Source organism: Neolamprologus multifasciatus, chromosome 12, assembly GCF_963576455.1.
Source record: "Neolamprologus multifasciatus chromosome 12, fNeoMul1.2, whole genome shotgun sequence".
Classification (NCBI taxonomy): domain Eukaryota; kingdom Metazoa; phylum Chordata; class Actinopteri; order Cichliformes; family Cichlidae; genus Neolamprologus; species Neolamprologus multifasciatus.
In genome coordinates this window covers 32049764-32068387 of record NC_140450.1, presented here as the reverse complement: position 1 = coordinate 32068387, position 18624 = coordinate 32049764, and the positions used below count along the sequence as shown (strand labels likewise).

The window sequence follows — 18624 nt, the reverse complement described above, 5'->3', positions numbered from 1 at the left end:
TTTGTTAACACAGTGTTCGTAGCCTCCTTAGTTTCCCTAGTTCCTTGTTTTTTCTTCTGCAATCAGCCAATAAAGGCTCGCTTTATTTTTGAAACTACGTTTTGTCTCCACCGTGTCTGCATCTGGGTCTACCTCTTTCCTCACACCGGCGCACCCCGCCGTGACAAGCTTATTATTCCACCTTGGTATACATTGTTCTATGAAACAGTAGGTCTGTAATTTGAATCCCCGCCAGGGCATGCATCCAATAAGGGTCCCCAGGTTAGGTCCCCCCATGCTCCTCAACCCTACCTCAGAACATGAGCAAGACATACATCACTAAATCCACACCAGCTTGGATGTCGCCAGGCTTAACATGTTCAATGTCAGGTGTTGAGGATACAGGAACACTGGACAAGGAAAGAACTGATAATATATGATGCTACTATGCCAGCTGACCCAGCGAGAGGGATTATATGCAATGCATACAACAACACATATATTTAAATTTATTCACTGTCCCTTTCATTGGCAATTGTTTTCAGATGCCAGACTCAAGAATCACATCTGTCTGCAGTAGTCTTCAAAAAACTGTTCTCTGACTCGAGCCCCTTTATAAGACTGTCATTAGAGATCTCTCTGAGTTTTGAAAATGTGAATTGCACAAAAAAAGACTGCATGATCTTCTCTTTTGAAAAAATGAATGATAAATATTTCTTTTAAAAAACTGTACATTGACGTCCAGACCTTGCCTTTTTATGCTATGGTGGTGCTATGCTATCTTTTAGAATATCACCTGCAAAAAAGGTTTTCATTAATGTGGATTTTTTTTCTTTTCTTCCAAAAAGTACGCAAGGTCAATGTTACCCTTTTATGCCAAGAAAATTATATTAATATGGCTACACAACCCATGAGAGCTGTCCACATCAGTCTCAGCTGATCATAAATTCTGAAAGAAATAGTCTTTCAGTATTTATTTTCCACAAATGTTTCACTTTGCAACAATGATGCATACTAAGCAATATGCAAATATTTTGGTCTGTCTTTTGATTCTTTTGACAAGAGGGAAGATTTCAGGAATTGCCTTTGATGGGAAAACAAGTTTGTTGTTGTTGTTATTTTTAAAAAAAAAAAAGAAATCACAAATAGAGAATTCATTGGCCAGTCAATCAATCATATTACATATTTTGAAAACCAAACAGCTGCCATAAGTGCAATCAGAGCTGACACCGGATGTCAGCCAACGTATGAAAGATGTGAATTTAAAATAAAATTGAAAAAAATGTGGTCAGGCTCCAGTTTCTCTTTTGGAATAGGAAGCATCCAAGAAAACTCCAAAGACAGACAACACCATGAAAGGCTTTCATCAGCTTTGCAGAGGCAAATACAAAGAAAGAGAGAAACTGCGCAGCGCATCCTCTCACCTGTGAAGCGGGGAGGAGGCCTTCTGATTGCAGTATGCATGGCTGCCTTTGGACTTGGCTCACTGCTTTCTATGATGTTACTGATAATGGCAGCCAAATTACCTCTGAAGCACACAGAAAGATCTTGTCTGCACTGTCACGTATAATTAGGGAGTACACTAGGAAGAAAAGATGGGAAATGTGGGCCAAGTCAATTCTGATCATTTAAACATTTAGTCGAATCCTATGTTTCTATGGGGGCTCGATTTCTGACAAATGCTCAGTTACATTAAAAAATGTTTCACAGGTACGGGAGAGTTTCAGCTGAATTTGTTAAAAAAATAAATTAAAATCTTTATTATGGCAGCCGAGATGTCAACATGTCAGCTATGATTTTCTGAATTACCTTGACATGTGCTTTCTTGTCCACTTGATTTAGGTCAGACAACTTGGGAAAACTTTTTCTTTTCTTATTTTTTTATTGATTTGAAAACTTTGTCTGTAATTGGAGTAACACTAAAACATGGCAGCTTCAGTTATTTTAGTGTCTGAAGAAGTGATTAACACATTAAAGGCATAGAAATGCACTGGCAAAAGAGCCAGCTGCTTAAATCAATTGCTGCTATTTCAGAGGTTTACCTATAGAAGAACACTGCATTTGCGTAGTTCGTCAAAAATCTCAATAGGAGAACTTTAAACATAATTGTATCTGATCTGGATGCTGTTGTGGTCAAAAGTTTACACACATGTACACTAGAGGTGGGGGAAAAAATCGATACTGCGTAGTATCGCGATATTTTGTTTGCCAATTATGTATCGATACAGGGACAGCAGACATTGATATTTTGTTCCAAAAACTTCCAGTCCACCAGATGGTGCGGTTGAGCTTTTTCTTTAGTGAGGTCAGCAGAGGTTAGGTGAGCACATGGGAAAATTGATCAAACAAAGATGGAGGAAGAGAAAGAGATCAGGAAAGCGCCATCTGCGTTTAAATCAAACGTCTGGGAGTACTTTGGATTTTTTAACAAGGATGGAACAAATGAGATGGATATGACACACGGGATTTGCAAGGTGTGTCGTATGAAAATAAAGTACTCTGGGAATACTACGAACATGAGGGCCCATCTTACACGGCACCATCCAAAAATAGCATTAACCGCGGACGGGAAAGCTAGCTCTAAATCAGCTCCACTGAAAGACGCTGGACACTCTTAGCTTAGCAAAGCTATCTCCCAAGCTAGAAAATAACACAATCTATCACGTACTTCATCTGCAAAGACCTGCGTCCTTACAACATTGTGGAAAACGAGGGCTTTTCTTACATGATCAAGACGCTGGAACCCAGGTATGTGATACCATCATGACGTTTTTTCGCGGACACAGCCGTACCCAATCTCTACATAGATGTGAAGCGTAAAGTTGAGGAAAGTTTGAGCACAGCAGAAAGGGTTGCATTAACTTGCGACGCATGGACCTCGCGGGCTGTGGATTCATATGTGACTATAACAGCTCATTATCTCACAGCGGACTGGCAACTGCTGTCTTACGTTCTCCAAACTCGAACATTACATGAAAGTCACACCGGAGCGAACATTGCAAATCTCCTGCAAAATGCAGCACAGGAATGGGGGATTGCCGACAAAAATCTGGTGGTTGTCACTGACAATGCTTCTAATATGACAATTGCCACTCAGCTAGCGGGATACCTGCATGTGAAGTGTTTCGCCCATACGCTCAATCTGGCATCACAACGAGCCTTAAACCTGCCTGCAGTAGCCAGGGTCTTGGGGAGAGTGCGGCGCATAACTGGGTTTTTCAATAGAAGCACAGTGGCAAACCACGCTCTGGAGCAAAAACAGAAAATGTTACAGCTTCCGACTCACAAGCTCAAGACCGACGTCTGCACGAGATGGAACAGTGCTTATGACATGCTCCAGCGTTTCCTTGAACAACAACCTGCGATTTGTGCAGCGCTGCTGTCTCCCGAAGTCAGAAAGAGTAGCACAGATATCTTTACTCTAAATGAGACGGATATTGGGAACACTGAAGAAATTGTCCGGGCCTTGAAGTCAATGCAAGTCGCGACTACTGTGATGTCTGAGGAAAAGAATCCTACTCTGTCTCTCGTAGCACCGCTGCTAGCACAGCTGTTGCACGACACCCAAGACAACATTGGTGACACAGTGCTGGTCAGAAACATCAAGCAAAGTATCAGTCAAGACCTTAAGAAGAGATATGCCAGCACAGTCGAGAGGAACACCCTCTACACAGCATCAGCTCTCGACCCACGCTTTAAAACCCTGCCGTTCCTGTCACTGGAGGAAAGACAGGAAACCTATGCCAGAGTGGTTGCTGAGGCTATAACCCTTCAGGTAAGCAAACATTCTGGTGTTATAATTTAAATAACTTACTTACATTATTAGTAGATCGGTGATATTTTTGTCATATTGGTAATATTCTATTTAACAATTAAATGCATTAATTATAATTTGCTAACATATTACTGCATACTAAAAGATATAAAATATTTATTTTCTCCCTCTCGCTGTATGTGTGTGGGTTTTCTACAGGAAGAAAAGAGGCAGCAGCCCATCTGTGAGCCAGAAGCCCATGAACATCATGAGAAACCTGACGAGACTGAACAAAATCCCAGACCCCCCTCATACCAGCCAAGATGAGGAAGTCTTGTGGGTTAACAGACTTGCTTGGTCAGACTTATGGTGATGTTGGAGCCCCACCAAAATCATTATCTGCCACAGCTGAGGAGGAGGTGAAAAAATACCAGGAGGTCACGTCACTGGCACTCACAGAAGACCCACTAAGCTGGTGGAAATCCCATGAGGAAGTCTATCCTTTCCTAGCCACTCTGGCAAAAAGATACCTTTGTATCCCAGGTACTAGTGTCTCGGCTGAAAGAGTCTTCTCAACCGCTGGAGACATCGTCACAGCAAAACGGAGCACTCTGACTTCAGAGCATGTTGATCCTTTTTCTGAGCAAGAATGCTGACATTGCTTCACTGTCCAAATGTGTTTAACTTTTTAGGGCAGCAACAAACAGGACAGTTTACTTATTTTAATTTAAGACATGTTTTATTTTATTTAAATTTAAAACTTTTTTATTTAATGTAAAATTATATTTTGTTTTAAGCTATAATTGTACCAGATACTTACGTTCAGTTAAGTTGGTTACTAGACTGTTATAAGAACCGTTCACTTTGTCCTTTGTCAGCAATAAAACTGACTGACATGAGAGAAAGACTGAGTGTGAGACTTTATTATTAGATAAAATGAATATTGATAAAGTTTACCTTTATGGACAAATTCTGCAGTAGAAAAAATATGTGATAAATCACAAAATATCGTATTGCAATACTCAGAATATTGCAAAAATATATATATAAAAAAAATCGCAATAATATCGTATCGTGAGTTAAGTATTGTGATAATATCGTATCGTGGGGTGTATGGCGATTCCCACCTCTAATGTACACCCATGATGGGAATGAGAGTCATGGTAATTTTGTATTTCTTTGAAATTCCAGGGTGGAATAATTATACATCATACATCTTAAATGACTTAAAAAAAACATGGTGCACAAGGTTGAATTTATTACAGAGTGTAAATAAACCCCCAGTAATATCTGGTGAAATATCCCTTAGCAAGTTGTACATCAATCAGATATCTTTAGTAGTATGAACAAGCTTCTGCCACATTTCTAGCTATTGGGATTGATACAAATTTTGCGACTCAGATTCCATCACCAATATCACTTATCGATTCGATTCTGTATTGATTCTCTCCACAAGCTTAATGGGACATTTCTAAACAATTTCATGTTTTATATGTCCATTTGTTACCGTCACATATATGATGTACTTGGTTAGGATCATCCCAAAGACTGGATAAAGCATGCCAACATTAAAGCCAGACCTCACCCCTATTGCAAATTTGTACACTATGTTTAAAAGCGAGGTTACTGCCAGGAAACCAACCAATTTCAATTAATTCTGCCAAGAGGAGCAGTCAAATATCCAACCTGATGTATGCCAGAAGTTGCAACTTGCTAAGGGACAGTTAACCAAAATTATCAGTGGTGTAAATAAAGATGTGTGCTGTGCAGTCCTTCCACCCTGGAAAAAGAACAGCTCAAAGAAGTCATTAAAAAGACCAAGACCATGCTTATGATGAATGTATGCAAACTTTTCACCTAAGCTGTATATATGCTTATATATATATATATATATATATATATATATATATATATATATATATAACTAGACAAAGAAAAGTTTAAAACACAGCTAAATTTTTTCCTGTTTCCCCCAAAGGAATTAGGTTAGTTTAGTAACACATAATTGTGCTTGTTAGCAAGAAGTTTTTTGTTTTTTTTACTGACCTTTGAGGTTGCACTTTTCATTTGTACTTCTCTTTAAAAGTAAAAACTGACCTGGCATTGTAAATGGACTGGGTATTATATAGTGCTTTTCTACTCTGAGCATTCTACATAACTTGTATATTCACCCATTCACATCCTATCTAACATTCACATTCTGATGGATGCTTCAGAGAGCAACATGGGGTTAGAGTCTTTCCCAAGGATATTTGGCATGCAGACTGAGATCAAATCACCAACCTTCCAGTTAGTGGGTGCCCTGCTCTACAAGACACCCCAAAAAGCTTTTCCTTCAAACCGGATTTGAATCAGGGACCTAAGGATTCCTGTGCTCTTCACAACACCGGGAACTACTTTTACTAACTTGCAGCACAGGTGAATAATAGCTAGTTCATCAGTTAAACCAGTTTCCCATCAGTAGTCAATACATCTCTGAGCTTCTAGCCCAGGGGTGGGTAATCTCAGTCCACGAGGGCCGGTGTCCCTGCAGGTTTTAGATCTCACCTTGGGTCAACACACCTGAATCACATGATTAGTTCGTTACCAGGACATGTTGAGGAGCTAATTTAGCCATTTAAATCAGCTGTGTTGGTTCGAGGACACATCTAAAACCTGCAGGGACACCGGCCCTCGTGGACTGAGATTGCCCACCCCTGTCCTAGCCTCTCCTCTTGGTGTGCTGCTATATGATAAATTGATCCTGTCTTCATGTCAGAGATATTATAAGTAACTGATAAAGTTACTGCGGTTGTGCCACATTTTGAAATGCGCAGTACTCTCTTTGTAAACTTCGATGAAAGAACTGCTGATATGATCCTCCAGGTGAGGAATTAACCTCCTACTGGAAAGACTTGTTAGTCTGATTTGTTCCAGACTCTTTCGTTATCACAGTAAATTTCAAACTGCATATTTCAAACTGCAATAGATGTGAAGTGGTAGAGCAAGGTTAATGAGAGAAAACTCAAAATATGCATGAAAGGTATTTGGTCATTTTGGATTCAGTTCAAGCGACACAACTGATAAAATAACTATTAAATAACAGCTTTGACATGGAGGAAAAAATGTAAAAAAGTATGTTTTGTGTTGGCAAATAAACCTGGATTTTAATAAAAGGAAAACAGAATATCCACCAGCTCAGGGCTTCTGAACCTGAGGATGCTTAAGTGCAACAAATTATTCATCAGTAAAACTGTGACACCTTTATCAGAAGTAGAAAAGTAGACTGTTATTTACTGTTAGGTCATGGTCCATCCTGCGTCTGTTTGGAATAATTGACTTCACAATTAATGAAGCTGCTGCTATTGTGTCAGATGCATAACTATGCACACATCTCTTGCTTTGCAGGTGCACTTACGCATCTAATGAAGCTGCAAGTGCTTAGTAGAGTCAGATGTGCACAGGTGTCAAACCAAAGCGATGGGCCTTCAAGTCAAAGATGCAACCTGCTGCTGCTTGGTTTTAAAAGATGCAACTTGTGCACAGGAAACATGTAGGACTCGTGACGAGAACCTGGTGACTCTAAAAATTCAAGTACAATGTGTAAATAACTACTACAGCCCCATGTTAAACTTTTTTTTTTAATCTAATATTGTGATTTGTACACTATGCACTGGCTAAAAAGTAAAGTTTGAACCGTAACATCTGTTATCCATGTAGGTATTGAGAGTGAACTAAAGGAGAATCAGGCACAGATGTGCCAGATTGATTTTCAAATCAAGAAGTGAACGCTAAGTCATATAGCAGCTGCAGTTTCGAGTACTAGACGTGGGAGAGTAATTGCCTTGGATGGAAAGTGAATCATCGCGCAACAGGAAAGCATGTATGCAAATTTTGGATCAGCCTTAATGCTACATCTGTCTTGCTGAACACAACCCTCGTTCTGTTTCCTTTACACAAGTTTATTTGAAGTATCAACAATATCATGTTCCAATAAAATGTTACAGGGTACAATTTATAGTTTTTTACCTTAAGGAATGACCATTACAGAGTTCAATACTAATGGCGAAGAACCACACGTCAGTCATATTATCACACGATGGTACATGATGTTCTGTAGTTGACTCCATTATTGCTTCGTTAGCTCACAACAGTTCAAATTGCATGTATTTTTTATTGTGCCGAGATGTAAACTTGAAAATGATTAATATTACATCTAATTAATATTACAATAAAAGTCCAGCCCCATCTCTTTAAACAGCATAATTTCTCATAGAAATACTTATGTACATCTACTGTACTTCCATGGGGGAGTTCACAGCTACTAATATGTTTTTATTGAAGTGCATTAGCACACACTTAAACAAACAACAACAAAAGGAAACAAAAATACTATATATTAATTATTAACACCAATCTGGTATAATTATTAAAGAAGTCCACATTGGTTCTTAAAGGAAGTCTTCCTTTTCAACTTGAAGTAAAAGTAAATGATTTGGATATTAACTGATATTAAATGGTTAATGAGTTAATGAAACTTAAAGAGTTATTTTCAATAATAAGGAAATAATAATTAATGGAAATGAAGCCATCTATCTGCCTAAGTGCTCATAGAATTTAGTGTTAAGGTGGAAAAGTAGACTATAGGTTATCCTAGCTGTCCTAGAATGTACAAATTAGAGGTGGGAATCACCATACAACTCACGATACAATATTATCACAATACTTAACGCACGATACGATATTATTGCAATTTTTTAAAATATTTTGCGATATTCAGATTCTGTACATAAAGGTAAACTTTATCAATATTCATTTTATCTAATATCAAAGTCTCACACTCAGTCTTTCTCTCATTTCAGTTTTATTGTTGACAAACTGAACGGTTTGTATTACAGTCTAGTCCAACTTAACTGAATGCAACCATCTGGTACAATTATAGCTATTCTGAACTATGCAGTTTATGAAAACTATGCAGCCCCTTCAGCAACTGAAGAATATGAAAGTAAATTAAAACAAAATATAATTTTACATTAAATAAAAAAGTTTTAAACTTAATTAAAATAAAACATGTCTTAAATTAAAATAAGTAAACTGTCATGTTTATTGCTGCCAAAAAAAAGTTAAACACATTTGGACAGTGAAGGAATGTCAGGATTCTTGCTCAGAAAAAGGATCAACATGCTCTGAAGTCAGAGCACAAAAACGTTTTTTGTAACAAAATATCGATTTCTGCTGTCCCTGTATCGATACATTATTAGCAAACAAAATATCACCATACTACACAGTATCGATTTTTTCCCCCACCCCTAGTACAAATACAGAGCTACAAGAGACAACCATTTACACATTTATGCCCACTGCCAATTAAGAATCACCAGTGAACCTAACGAGCATCTCTGGACTGTGAGAGGAAGTTGGTGTAATGGGAGAGAACCTGCAAAGTCTCATGGAGGAAATGTACAGAAAGGCCCCCGGGGTCTCCAGGGTGTGGTGGTTTACACATTCAACTCACAAGTGAAAGTTCCCCAGGCTGAATCTCAGGAGGAGGCACAAATCCCTTTGGGCTTGTGTCAGGAAGGAGTCTGTCAAGTCACACACTCGGAGCCACCTGTGGTGGCGACCCCGGGAGAGGCTAAAAAAAGGAAGCTTGACTTTTTACACAGAACGCCCCCCGCTGGCGGGTTTGAAAAAAGAACCTTCTTGAAGTGAGGTGACAGTGCTAACCGCTGCACCCATGTGCCGTAGGTAAACCATTGTTGAAAAGTTGCAAGTATTAAACTTTGCAAAGGATTCCTCAGTTCTTAGCAGTATGTTTAGAAACATTGTTTGAATAACTATATATTATTAAGAGTAAAAGTGGCAGCAGGTGGCACGATGTGAACCACATACAGCCTACTTTGATCTTAGGTGGGATGAAACAGCAAAATCCCCTCTCTGGCAGCGTAACAGTGTTTAACTACATATTTAATATATTTAATAAAAGAAAAAAGAGCAATCTCAACAGTGCATCTCCGTTTTTGTACATAATAAGAAATCGCTGCTGTAATAAATGCAAGAAATCTACAGCACAAATGTTTAAAATTGCAAAAAAAGTTCTGGTATAGAAATTTCTATAGAAGAAAACAAGTTCCTATAGGAACAGGAAACAGGAACTATACAAGTTCCTGTTTTCTTCTATATAAGAAGACAGGAACTTTGCTGTTTTAACTGTTACTGTTTATCTATTACCTTGATTGGTGCAGTCTGTTGGAGGTCTTCACAGTAGGAAAAGCTCTGAAAATACAGTTAGAAATAATAAAATGTCTGCCCTCCTTCACATTTTCACATTTGAGCCTTTGCCAGGTCTGTTCTGGCCCCCCGAGCCTTGTGTTTGCCCGGCCTGCTCTAGTTAGTGAGCTCTGGGAAGAGTTCTGTCATGGTCCTGGGTCGGTGACCCAGCGTTTTGAGTTTGTTATTAGTGTTTTCTAGTTTATTTCTGATCTTGTATTGGTTGTTGGTGTTTGGTTGTGTTTATCTTCCCTACCTGCGTCTCCCTCGGTGCTCTGTTCATGTCCTCGTGTTATGTAAAACAGTCTGTGTGTTTCCTGTTTTACTTTGTAGGGTTGTGTCTCGTTATGTCCATTAGTTCCAGCTGTGTCCCCTCCTGTGTGCCATTTCCTGATTACCTGGTGTGTGTATTTATAGTGGGTGTCGGTCTGTGTTCGTTGTCGGCTCGTCTGTGTTTCATGGTGTCCTGTTCCTCGTCTGCGTGTCTCTGCCACTCACCCCGTTCGTATGATCTCCGGTTTGTTATTCAGCTCACCCAGTTTAGGTTTATGTTCTGTCCTGCCCTCAGTTCTGTTATTCGTGCACTGTAAATAAAACCCTCACTCATCTCATCATATCGACTGTCTGCATTTTGGGTCCTCCGTTTCCTCCACACCACACGGCTCACCCCGCCAGCCGTGACAGTACGAGCCGACCACAAGATGGATCCAGCAGCTTTGTCTGGGGAGAGTGACCTCGCACGCATCCAACGCCTAATGGACTGGGTAACCCACACCACCAACGCAAGTGCGAAAGTGGTGGGGTTAAAAGCCATAGAGGCAATCCTGGAAGGGAATTCCTACCTCTGCCAGTTCAAGGGACTTTCGGTCTTAATTCGCAACCTGCATAAAGCCCGGGAGGTGGTGCAAGCTCGGGAATCCACAGACTTTGTCCAGCAGCAGCGGACTACGGCCGCCCCGGAACAGCCACGTCAGCTTCTCCCGCCGGAGGTTTTGCCCCTCCCGCCGGAGGTTTTGCCCGGCCCGCCGGAGGTTTTGCCCGGCCCGCCGGAGGTTTTGCCCGGCCCGCCGGAGTCGTCCGCAGGAAGGAGGCGACGATCGCGCCGTCGGCGCGTCACCCCACAGCTGGATATCAGGACTATAGCACTGCAGGCTGTGGCGAGTGAGAAGGACCCTTTTTCTGTTTTGGACTGTGGGACGGTTTATTCAGGGGCTGTGTTTTGTGCAGCAGATGACAAGGAGAACTGCTGGTTGCCTGTTCATTCTCCTGCTCAGCTGTCCCAAGCTCGTTTAGCTGCACAGCCGCAAGCTCGTTTAGCTGCACAGCCGCAAGCTCGTTTAGCTGCACAGCCGCAAGCTCGTTTAGCTGCACAGCAGCATTCAGCTCGGCCCCCGGTATCCCCACTAGCCCAGTCATCTATGCCATCTTCACCGACTCCCTCTGTACGGGAGGCTGCGTCTGTGCCCCCCGTTTTGGACTCTTTTTCTAAGTATTTTTTGCAGAGAGACAAACCACACAATCCTGCAAACGTTCCTCAAGAGCTGGCCAGTTGTGAGACTGAGATGCACTCCAGGGCCTCCCCAGAGGCTGGGTTTCAGCCCCCAGCAGACTCTGGACCCCTGGAGGTAAAGAAGCCAGCTGAGGACTGCACCCGGCTGTCGCTGCCTGAGCTGAGTCAATGCTCGGTGCAGCTGCAGTCAGCCTTGTGTTTGCCAGAGGCCCGTGCGCCTGCTGGTTCTGATCTGTTCCTGCCAGAGGCCCATGCGCCTGCTGGTTCTGATCTGTTCCTGCCAGAGGCCCGTGCGCCTGCTGGTTCTGATTTGTTCCTGCCAGAGGCCCGTGCGCCTGCTGGTTCTGATCCGTTCCTGCCAGAGGCCCGTGCGCCTGCTGGTTCTGTTCTGTGCCCGCCAGAGGTCTCCGCGCCTGCTGGTTCTGTTCTGCGCCTGCCAGAGGTCTCCGCGCCTGCTGGTTCTGTTCTGCGCCTGCCAGAGGTCTCCGCGCCTGCTGGTTCTGTTCTGCGCCCGCCAGGGGCCCCTGTGCCCGCTGGTCCTGAGACTATTCTCGCTGGAGGGCCCGAGGAGCCCGTCCAGCCCCCTGTCCCGTCAGCTGGAGGGCCCGTCCAGCCCCCTGTCCCGTCAGCTGGAGGGCCCGAGGAGCCCGTCCAGCCGCCTGTCTCGTCCGCTGGAGGGCCCGAGGAGCCCGTCCAGCCGCCTGTCTCGTCCGCTGGAGGGCCCGAGGAGCCCGTCCAGCCGCCTGTTCCGTCCGCTGGAGGGCCCGAGGAGCCCGTCCAGCCGCCTGTCTCGTCCGCTGGAGGGCCCGGGGAGCCCGTCCAGCCGCCTGCCTCGTCCGCTGGAGGGCCCGAGGAGCCCGTCCAGCCTCAAGACTCGTCCGCTGGAGGGCCCGAGGAGCCCGTCCAGCCCCAAGACTCGTCCGCTGGAGGGCCCGAGGAGCCCGTCCAGCCCCAAGACTCGTCACCTGGAGGTTCAGGAGAACCCAGCCAGCTTCCTGCCTCGTCAGCTGGAGGGCCCGAGGAGCCCGTCCAGTCTTCTGCCTCGTCAGCTGGAGGGCCCGAGGAGCCCGTCCAGTCTTCTGCCTCGTCAGCTGGAGGGCCCGAGGAGCCCGTCCAGTCTTCTGCCTCGTCAGCTGGAGGGCCCGAGGAGCCCGTCCAGTCTTCTGCCTCGTCAGCTGGAGCCTCATCATCATCCTCGCCGGCTGCCGCTCCATCCACGCCGCCGGCAGCAACAGCGGCTTCATCTACACCGCCGGCAGCAGCAGCGGCTTCATCCTCGCCAGCTGCGGCCTCCGTGTCTTCATCCTCGCCAGCTGCGGCCTCCGTGTCTTCATTCTCGCCAGCTGCGGCCTCCGTGTCTTCATCCTCGCCAGCTGCGGCCTCCGTGTCTTCATCCTCGCCAGCTGCAGCCTCCGTGTCTTCATCCTCGCCAGCTGCAGCCTCCGTGTCTTCATCCTCGCCAGCTGCAGCCTCCGTGTCTTCACCCACGCCATCGCCTGGTCCAGCTCCGGCTTCACCCACGCCGTCGCCTGGTCCAGCTCCGGCTTCACCCACGCCGTCGCCTGGTCCAGCTCCGGCTTCATCGTCGCCTGGTCCAGCCTTTGCATCAGCTTCGCCTGGTCCAGCCTCTGCATCCTCCTCGCCTGGTCCAGCCTCAGCATCCTCCTCGCCTGGTCCAGCCTCAGCGTCCTCCTCGCCTGGTCCAGCCTCTGCATCCGCCTCGTCTGGTCCAGCCTCTGCATCCGCCTCGTCTGGTCCAGCCTCTGCCTCAGCTTCGTCTGGTCCAGCCTCTGCCTCAGCTTCGTCTGGTCCAGCCTCTGCCTCTGCTTCGTCTGGTCCAGCCTCTGCCTCCGCTTCGTCTGGTCCAGCCTCTGCCTCCGCTTCGTCTGGTCCAGCCTCTGCCTCCGCTTCGTCTGGTCCAGCCTCTGCCTCCGCTTCGTCTGGTCCAGCCTCTGCCTCCGCTTCGTCTGGTCCAGCCTCTGCTTCCGCTTCGTCTGGTCCAGCCTCTGCTTCCGCTTCGTCTGGTCCAGCCTCAGCTTCGTCTGGTCCAGCTTCTGCCTCAGCTTCGCCCGCTTCGCCTGGTCCAGCCTCAGCTCCTGCCTCAGCTCCTGCCTCGTCTGGTCCAGCGAAGGCCACGCGGCCTTCAGGTCCCCAACTGCCGCCTCAACACCGTCGGTCATCTGCCAGGCCGCATGATCGGCATCTTTGTCACCGTGGCCGGCCCCCGGACTTGCAGTCCCGCCGTCGCCGTCCGCACGGTCGGCCCCCTGAACTGTTTCCGCGTCACTGCCGCTGCCGCGTGCACGGTCGGCCTCCTGAACTGTTTCCCCGTCGTTGCCGCCTTCCGCACGGTCGGCCCCCGGAACTGCACTGTTTTGGCCTCCGGCGCTGTCGGCCTCCGGGTCGGCCCCCTGAACTTGTCCGTCTGGGCCTTTTTGGACTCTGTCCCTCCGTCCTGGACCCCCGCCACCCGCCCTGGTCGGGTCGTTTTTGTTTTTTGGGGGGGGGGTTTGTGTTTCTGTTGGGCTGTCTGGAGCCGGCCCTTGAGGGGGGGGTACTGTCATGGTCCTGGGTCGGTGACCCAGCGTTTTGAGTTTGTTATTAGTGTTTTCTAGTTTATTTCTGATCTTGTATTGGTTGTTGGTGTTTGGTTGTGTTTATCTTCCCTACCTGCGTCTCCCTCGGTGCTCTGTTCATGTCCTCGTGTTATGTAAAACAGTCTGTGTGTTTCCTGTTTTACTTTGTAGGGTTGTGTCTCGTTATGTCCATTAGTTCCAGCTGTGTCCCCTCCTGTGTGCCATTTCCTGATTACCTGGTGTGTGTATTTATAGTGGGTGTCGGTCTGTGTTCGTTGTCGGCTCGTCTGTGTTTCATGGTGTCCTGTTCCTCGTCTGCGTCTCTCTGCCACTCACCCCGTTCGTATGATCTCCGGTTTGTTATTCAGCTCACCCAGTTTAGGTTTATGTTCTGTCCTGCCCTCAGTTCTGTTATTCGTGCACTGTAAATAAAACCCTCACTCATCTCATCATATCGACTGTCTGCATTTTGGGTCCTCCGTTTCCTCCACACCACACGGCTCACCCCGCCAGCCGTGACAAGTTCATGGTTTATAATGTAGCCAATCACAAGAGTGAAAAGATGTGGGCTCTCTGCTGCATTCAAATGTGACACCAACAGGTTCAAACCATATGTGAAGAATTTGGAATGAAATCAGTCTCACTGTTGCATCATAGCACTGGGGACACCTCGCGCTGTGATCTCAGAACTGCCCAAGGCAAGGAAAAAAACGGCAGTATTTGGGAATGAGCCGGGGCTCACCAACGGACAAGAACATCTGGTAATGATTAACAAATATATTGTATCATTTACAGCATGTGTGAAGATGTCATTAGAATGTAATTTTAACTGTCTCTTGTTACCTGTGATGCAATAAATACAATATATAATTAATGATGCACAAACTGGTGACAAAGTGACATAAATAAAGCTAATAAAACTGTATTGATTTAACTGCTAAGAGTAAAATAACTTATAAAGAACTACATATACTATACTGTAAAGGACTATTTATTTGCAGTTTAGTAACAAGTGCTATTATAAAGTGTTAACCAAAAGAATATATGGAATAGGTTACTATACATTCATATTTGATAACTAAACAGCTGTGGTCTGATTTTGGGTCCTGCCTCCTTCATCCATTTAGATGCACTGTTAATACAGCAGCGTTGCCTCGTGAATTTCAGTGCATACAGTCAAAATGTTCATTATTATTTTAGTGTTATTCCCTAACTGACAACCGCCTGATGAGCATTTAGTTTGTGTCTCATAATAATAACGAGATCCACAATTTATATGTAGCAGCCATCTGATTTTCAACCTTTTTGTGTGTATTCCGGGACATTAATTACACTATTATTCAATGAAAAAAATTAGATTTATTAGGCAGTATTAAGGGGTGAGACAGAGAAAGTGTGAGACTGACAAACAGGCAGAGGGAGAGAGAATAATATGGCATTTGTGAGGGACCCATCATGTTTCCCGAAACCTTGATAAAGCGCGAGGCTTGGCGTTTCGATACGGCCATTAATTAGCTCTCTCTCCCTTGTGGGGTCTGCCTGATTGAGCGACTAATGGTTTGCTTTAAAGTGCTGAATGAACAAATGTGTGTGTGTCTGTGGGTCTGTGTGTGTGTGTTTATCAAACAGAGTGTGCGCTTGTGTTTCGGTGTGCTTTGTTTGTTTTCTGTTTCCCTTTGTATGGCTTATTTCCTAATGCGTGTATATGTGCTGATGAGACTGTCTGTCTGTGGCTGTCTGTGTGGGCGTGGAGTCTGCACGGTGCTCGTGTCAGCATTTCTAGATGCTTGACTGAGATTCTTTTCTTTGAGGTTGTGATGGAAGTGGATTGGCAAAGTGCACCTTGAGTGGAATAATCCCATGTTTTCCTTTAATTGCTCGGAAGTGGATTAGTTGTGCTGCGGCGTTCATGATCTCACTTCCATAGTGATGGTCATTTAAATTTGGCAGTGGTGGGCTTATTACTACTCTGATGTTTTGTTTTGTTTTTGCACATTCACACCCACAGGTTTGACCAGCTTAAAGGGAAACATTTATATGCATTTTCTGTTGAGCGTTCAAACATCTAATGACACATTAAAACAGAAGTCTTTGCTTTGTACGGGCGATAAATTTCTGCAGAAATAAACAGTTTTTTCAGGCACCGTCTCTTGCGGATAATTAAATAATTATAAAATAATCAAAAATGAATTTAATAATTTGCGACAGACAGGCGACCTGTCCAAGGTAGGGATGGGTATTGATAAGATTTTCACGATTCCGATTCTATTTTTGATTCTGTTTAACGATTCGATTCTTTATCGATTCTCTTATCGATTCTTTTTTTTTTAAAAAGGAGAACACTAAGTTCGATTAGCTTAGAACTTTGTCTTATATCTTCTCTTTGAACAAGATAGAAATTTAGGAGTAACATAGCCTTACGAACCCAACAGTGACATATTAAGAGATCCACAGCCTACGGCTCTTCAATGGGTCACAGGGTCCCCAGGAAAAAAAAATGTAAATGTAAAATAATAAAATAAATATTCTTCTGTAGCAATAAAAAAGTATAACATAAATTATTCTGTAGCAATTACACAAGAATATCCAGTGATGTCCCTGCCTACAATTAAACACATTCACTTACCGAAAATCGGGGCATCTGCTGTGGCAAATGGGTGCAAGCCTTTGACCACAAACTGAGTCACTGCTCGGTGACATTCGTCTATCCTGGCCTGAAAGGAGACGCTACCGGTAGACTGCAGCGAGAACTGCCAGCATCTGAGCCAGACTCTGTCTCTCATCATGGTCACCTAAATGCACAGCTAACATAATATGCACTGTTAGTTGATTATTTACCTACTGCATTAACGGGAGAGGACGTGCAAACGTTACCGCTGCTGCTGGGTTGAGATTCACGAGTCCGGAGCGGAATTAAAAACACGACATTCATTTAAGGTTATCGTGTGTTTTGTGAGCAAATGCTTTTGCATATTCATAGAGTTTCCTTCCTTAAATGAAATATCTACTTTGCAAGTATTGCAAGTTGCCCTGTTGTCATCCGTTCTCGTAAAGTATAACCAAACTTTTGAGCGTTTGAGCCGCTTACGCGCCATGTTTCCTGCCAGGTAAATGACGCTCCGCAACGTGGTGACGTCATTCGGGGCGACTGGAATCGATAAGGGAATCGTTTGCAAAAACGGCAAACAATTCCAAGGAATTGAAACAGTGGGAACCGGTTCTCAACAAGAACCGGTTTTCGATACCCATCCCTAGTCCAGGGTGTACCCCGCCTCCCGCCCTATGACAGCTGGGATAGGCTCCAGAACCCCCCACGACCCTGAAAAGGAGAAGCGGAAGCGAATGGATGGATGGATGGATGGAATTTAATAACATACATATAAAGACATACACATATACAGTGCATCTGGAAAGTATTCACAGCACTTGATTTCTTTTACATTTTGTCATTGTCACTCCAAAATCCATAAATCCATCCCACCATCCCTACAGTGAAGAATGGTGGTGGCAGCATCATGCTGTGGGATGTTGTTCTGCATATTCCAGCAGGACAATGAGCCTCAGCACACAGCCGAGGCAACAAAGCAGTGGCTTCGAGTGACCCAGTCCGAGCCCAGGCTTGAATCTGACTGAATATCTATGGAGAGATATGAAGTTGACTGTGCATCGACACTCTCCATCCTACCTGACAGAGCTTGAGAGGCTGTGCAAATAAGAATGGGAGAAACTGCCCAAAAATAGGTGCCAAGCATGTAGCATTACACTCAAAAAGACTCGAGGCTGTAATTGCTGCCAAAGATGCTTCAACAAAGTATTGATGGAAGGATGTGAATACTTTTTTTTCAGAAAGACTTGATACATAATAAATTTAATATATTAAAAAAAATTGAAACAAATGAATATAATCAATTTTGGAATAAGGCTGTAACATGACAAATCATTAATGTGTGTAATGGGTTTTACTTTTTTTAGTCACCTAATAAAATGACAAACATGCTGAAAAAATGTCAAATCCTTCAAAATAAATTACTCATCATACTGCTCCTAACATCTTAATGACACGAGGTAATAAAATATAAAAAAAATTGCACATCCTTCAGGCTACAAGAAGCACAGAATGTCACTGAACAACAGTCAAGTTGCTGGAACGGATACATAATCAATACTGGGAAGCTCAGTTTCTTAAACTGAAGACTCATCATGATCTGTTTGATCTATTGTATATAAGTGTGAGGGCAGCCAGCCATCCACCTGACAAGGATTGATTGCTGAGCTTACAATAAACCGAATGCTGTATCATTTAACTCAAATGGTGAAGTCGGTTGTGTTAGTGAGATAGAGCTGCTACAGGAAAACTACCAGGAAGACAGGATGAAATAATTTAATAAATCCTGTTTTAAGTGTTTTTTTTACATTCTTAATCTTATCTGACTGAAAAAAAAAACCCTGAACAGAGGGTTTTGCTTCTACGCTGGCAATGACTTCATCCTCCGGTAAGGGATAAATAATGACATCATCAGTATCCAGAGCCTAATTTGTTACTTTGGAGGAGCTGC

At 44.2% G+C, this 18624-nt stretch overlaps 1 protein-coding gene across 1 annotated transcript; it reads left to right on the top strand.

Moving 5' to 3' along the window:
- The first annotated feature begins 2628 nt into the window (after positions 1-2628).
- Positions 2629-5563, top strand: LOC146507324 (E3 SUMO-protein ligase ZBED1). The gene is made up of 2 exons (XM_085181179.1): positions 2629-3754; positions 3953-5563. The coding sequence occupies exons 1-2, from the start codon at positions 3059-3061 to the stop codon at positions 4058-4060; spliced, it is 804 nt and encodes a 267-aa protein (XP_085037305.1). The 5' UTR covers positions 2629-3058; the 3' UTR covers positions 4061-5563.
- The last annotated feature ends 13061 nt before the right edge of the window (positions 5564-18624 follow it).

What these genes read in the sequence shown, in the direction of transcription:
- LOC146507324 (XM_085181179.1), top strand. Translation starts at nt 3,059, where the DNA reads ATGACAATTGCCACTCAGCTAGCGGGATACCTGCATGTGAAGTGTTTC. An exon ending in CTGAGGCTATAACCCTTCAG is followed by an intron (nt 3,755 to 3,952) that starts GTAAGCAAACAT and finishes GGTTTTCTACAG; the next exon opens with GAAGAAAAGAGGCAGCAGCC.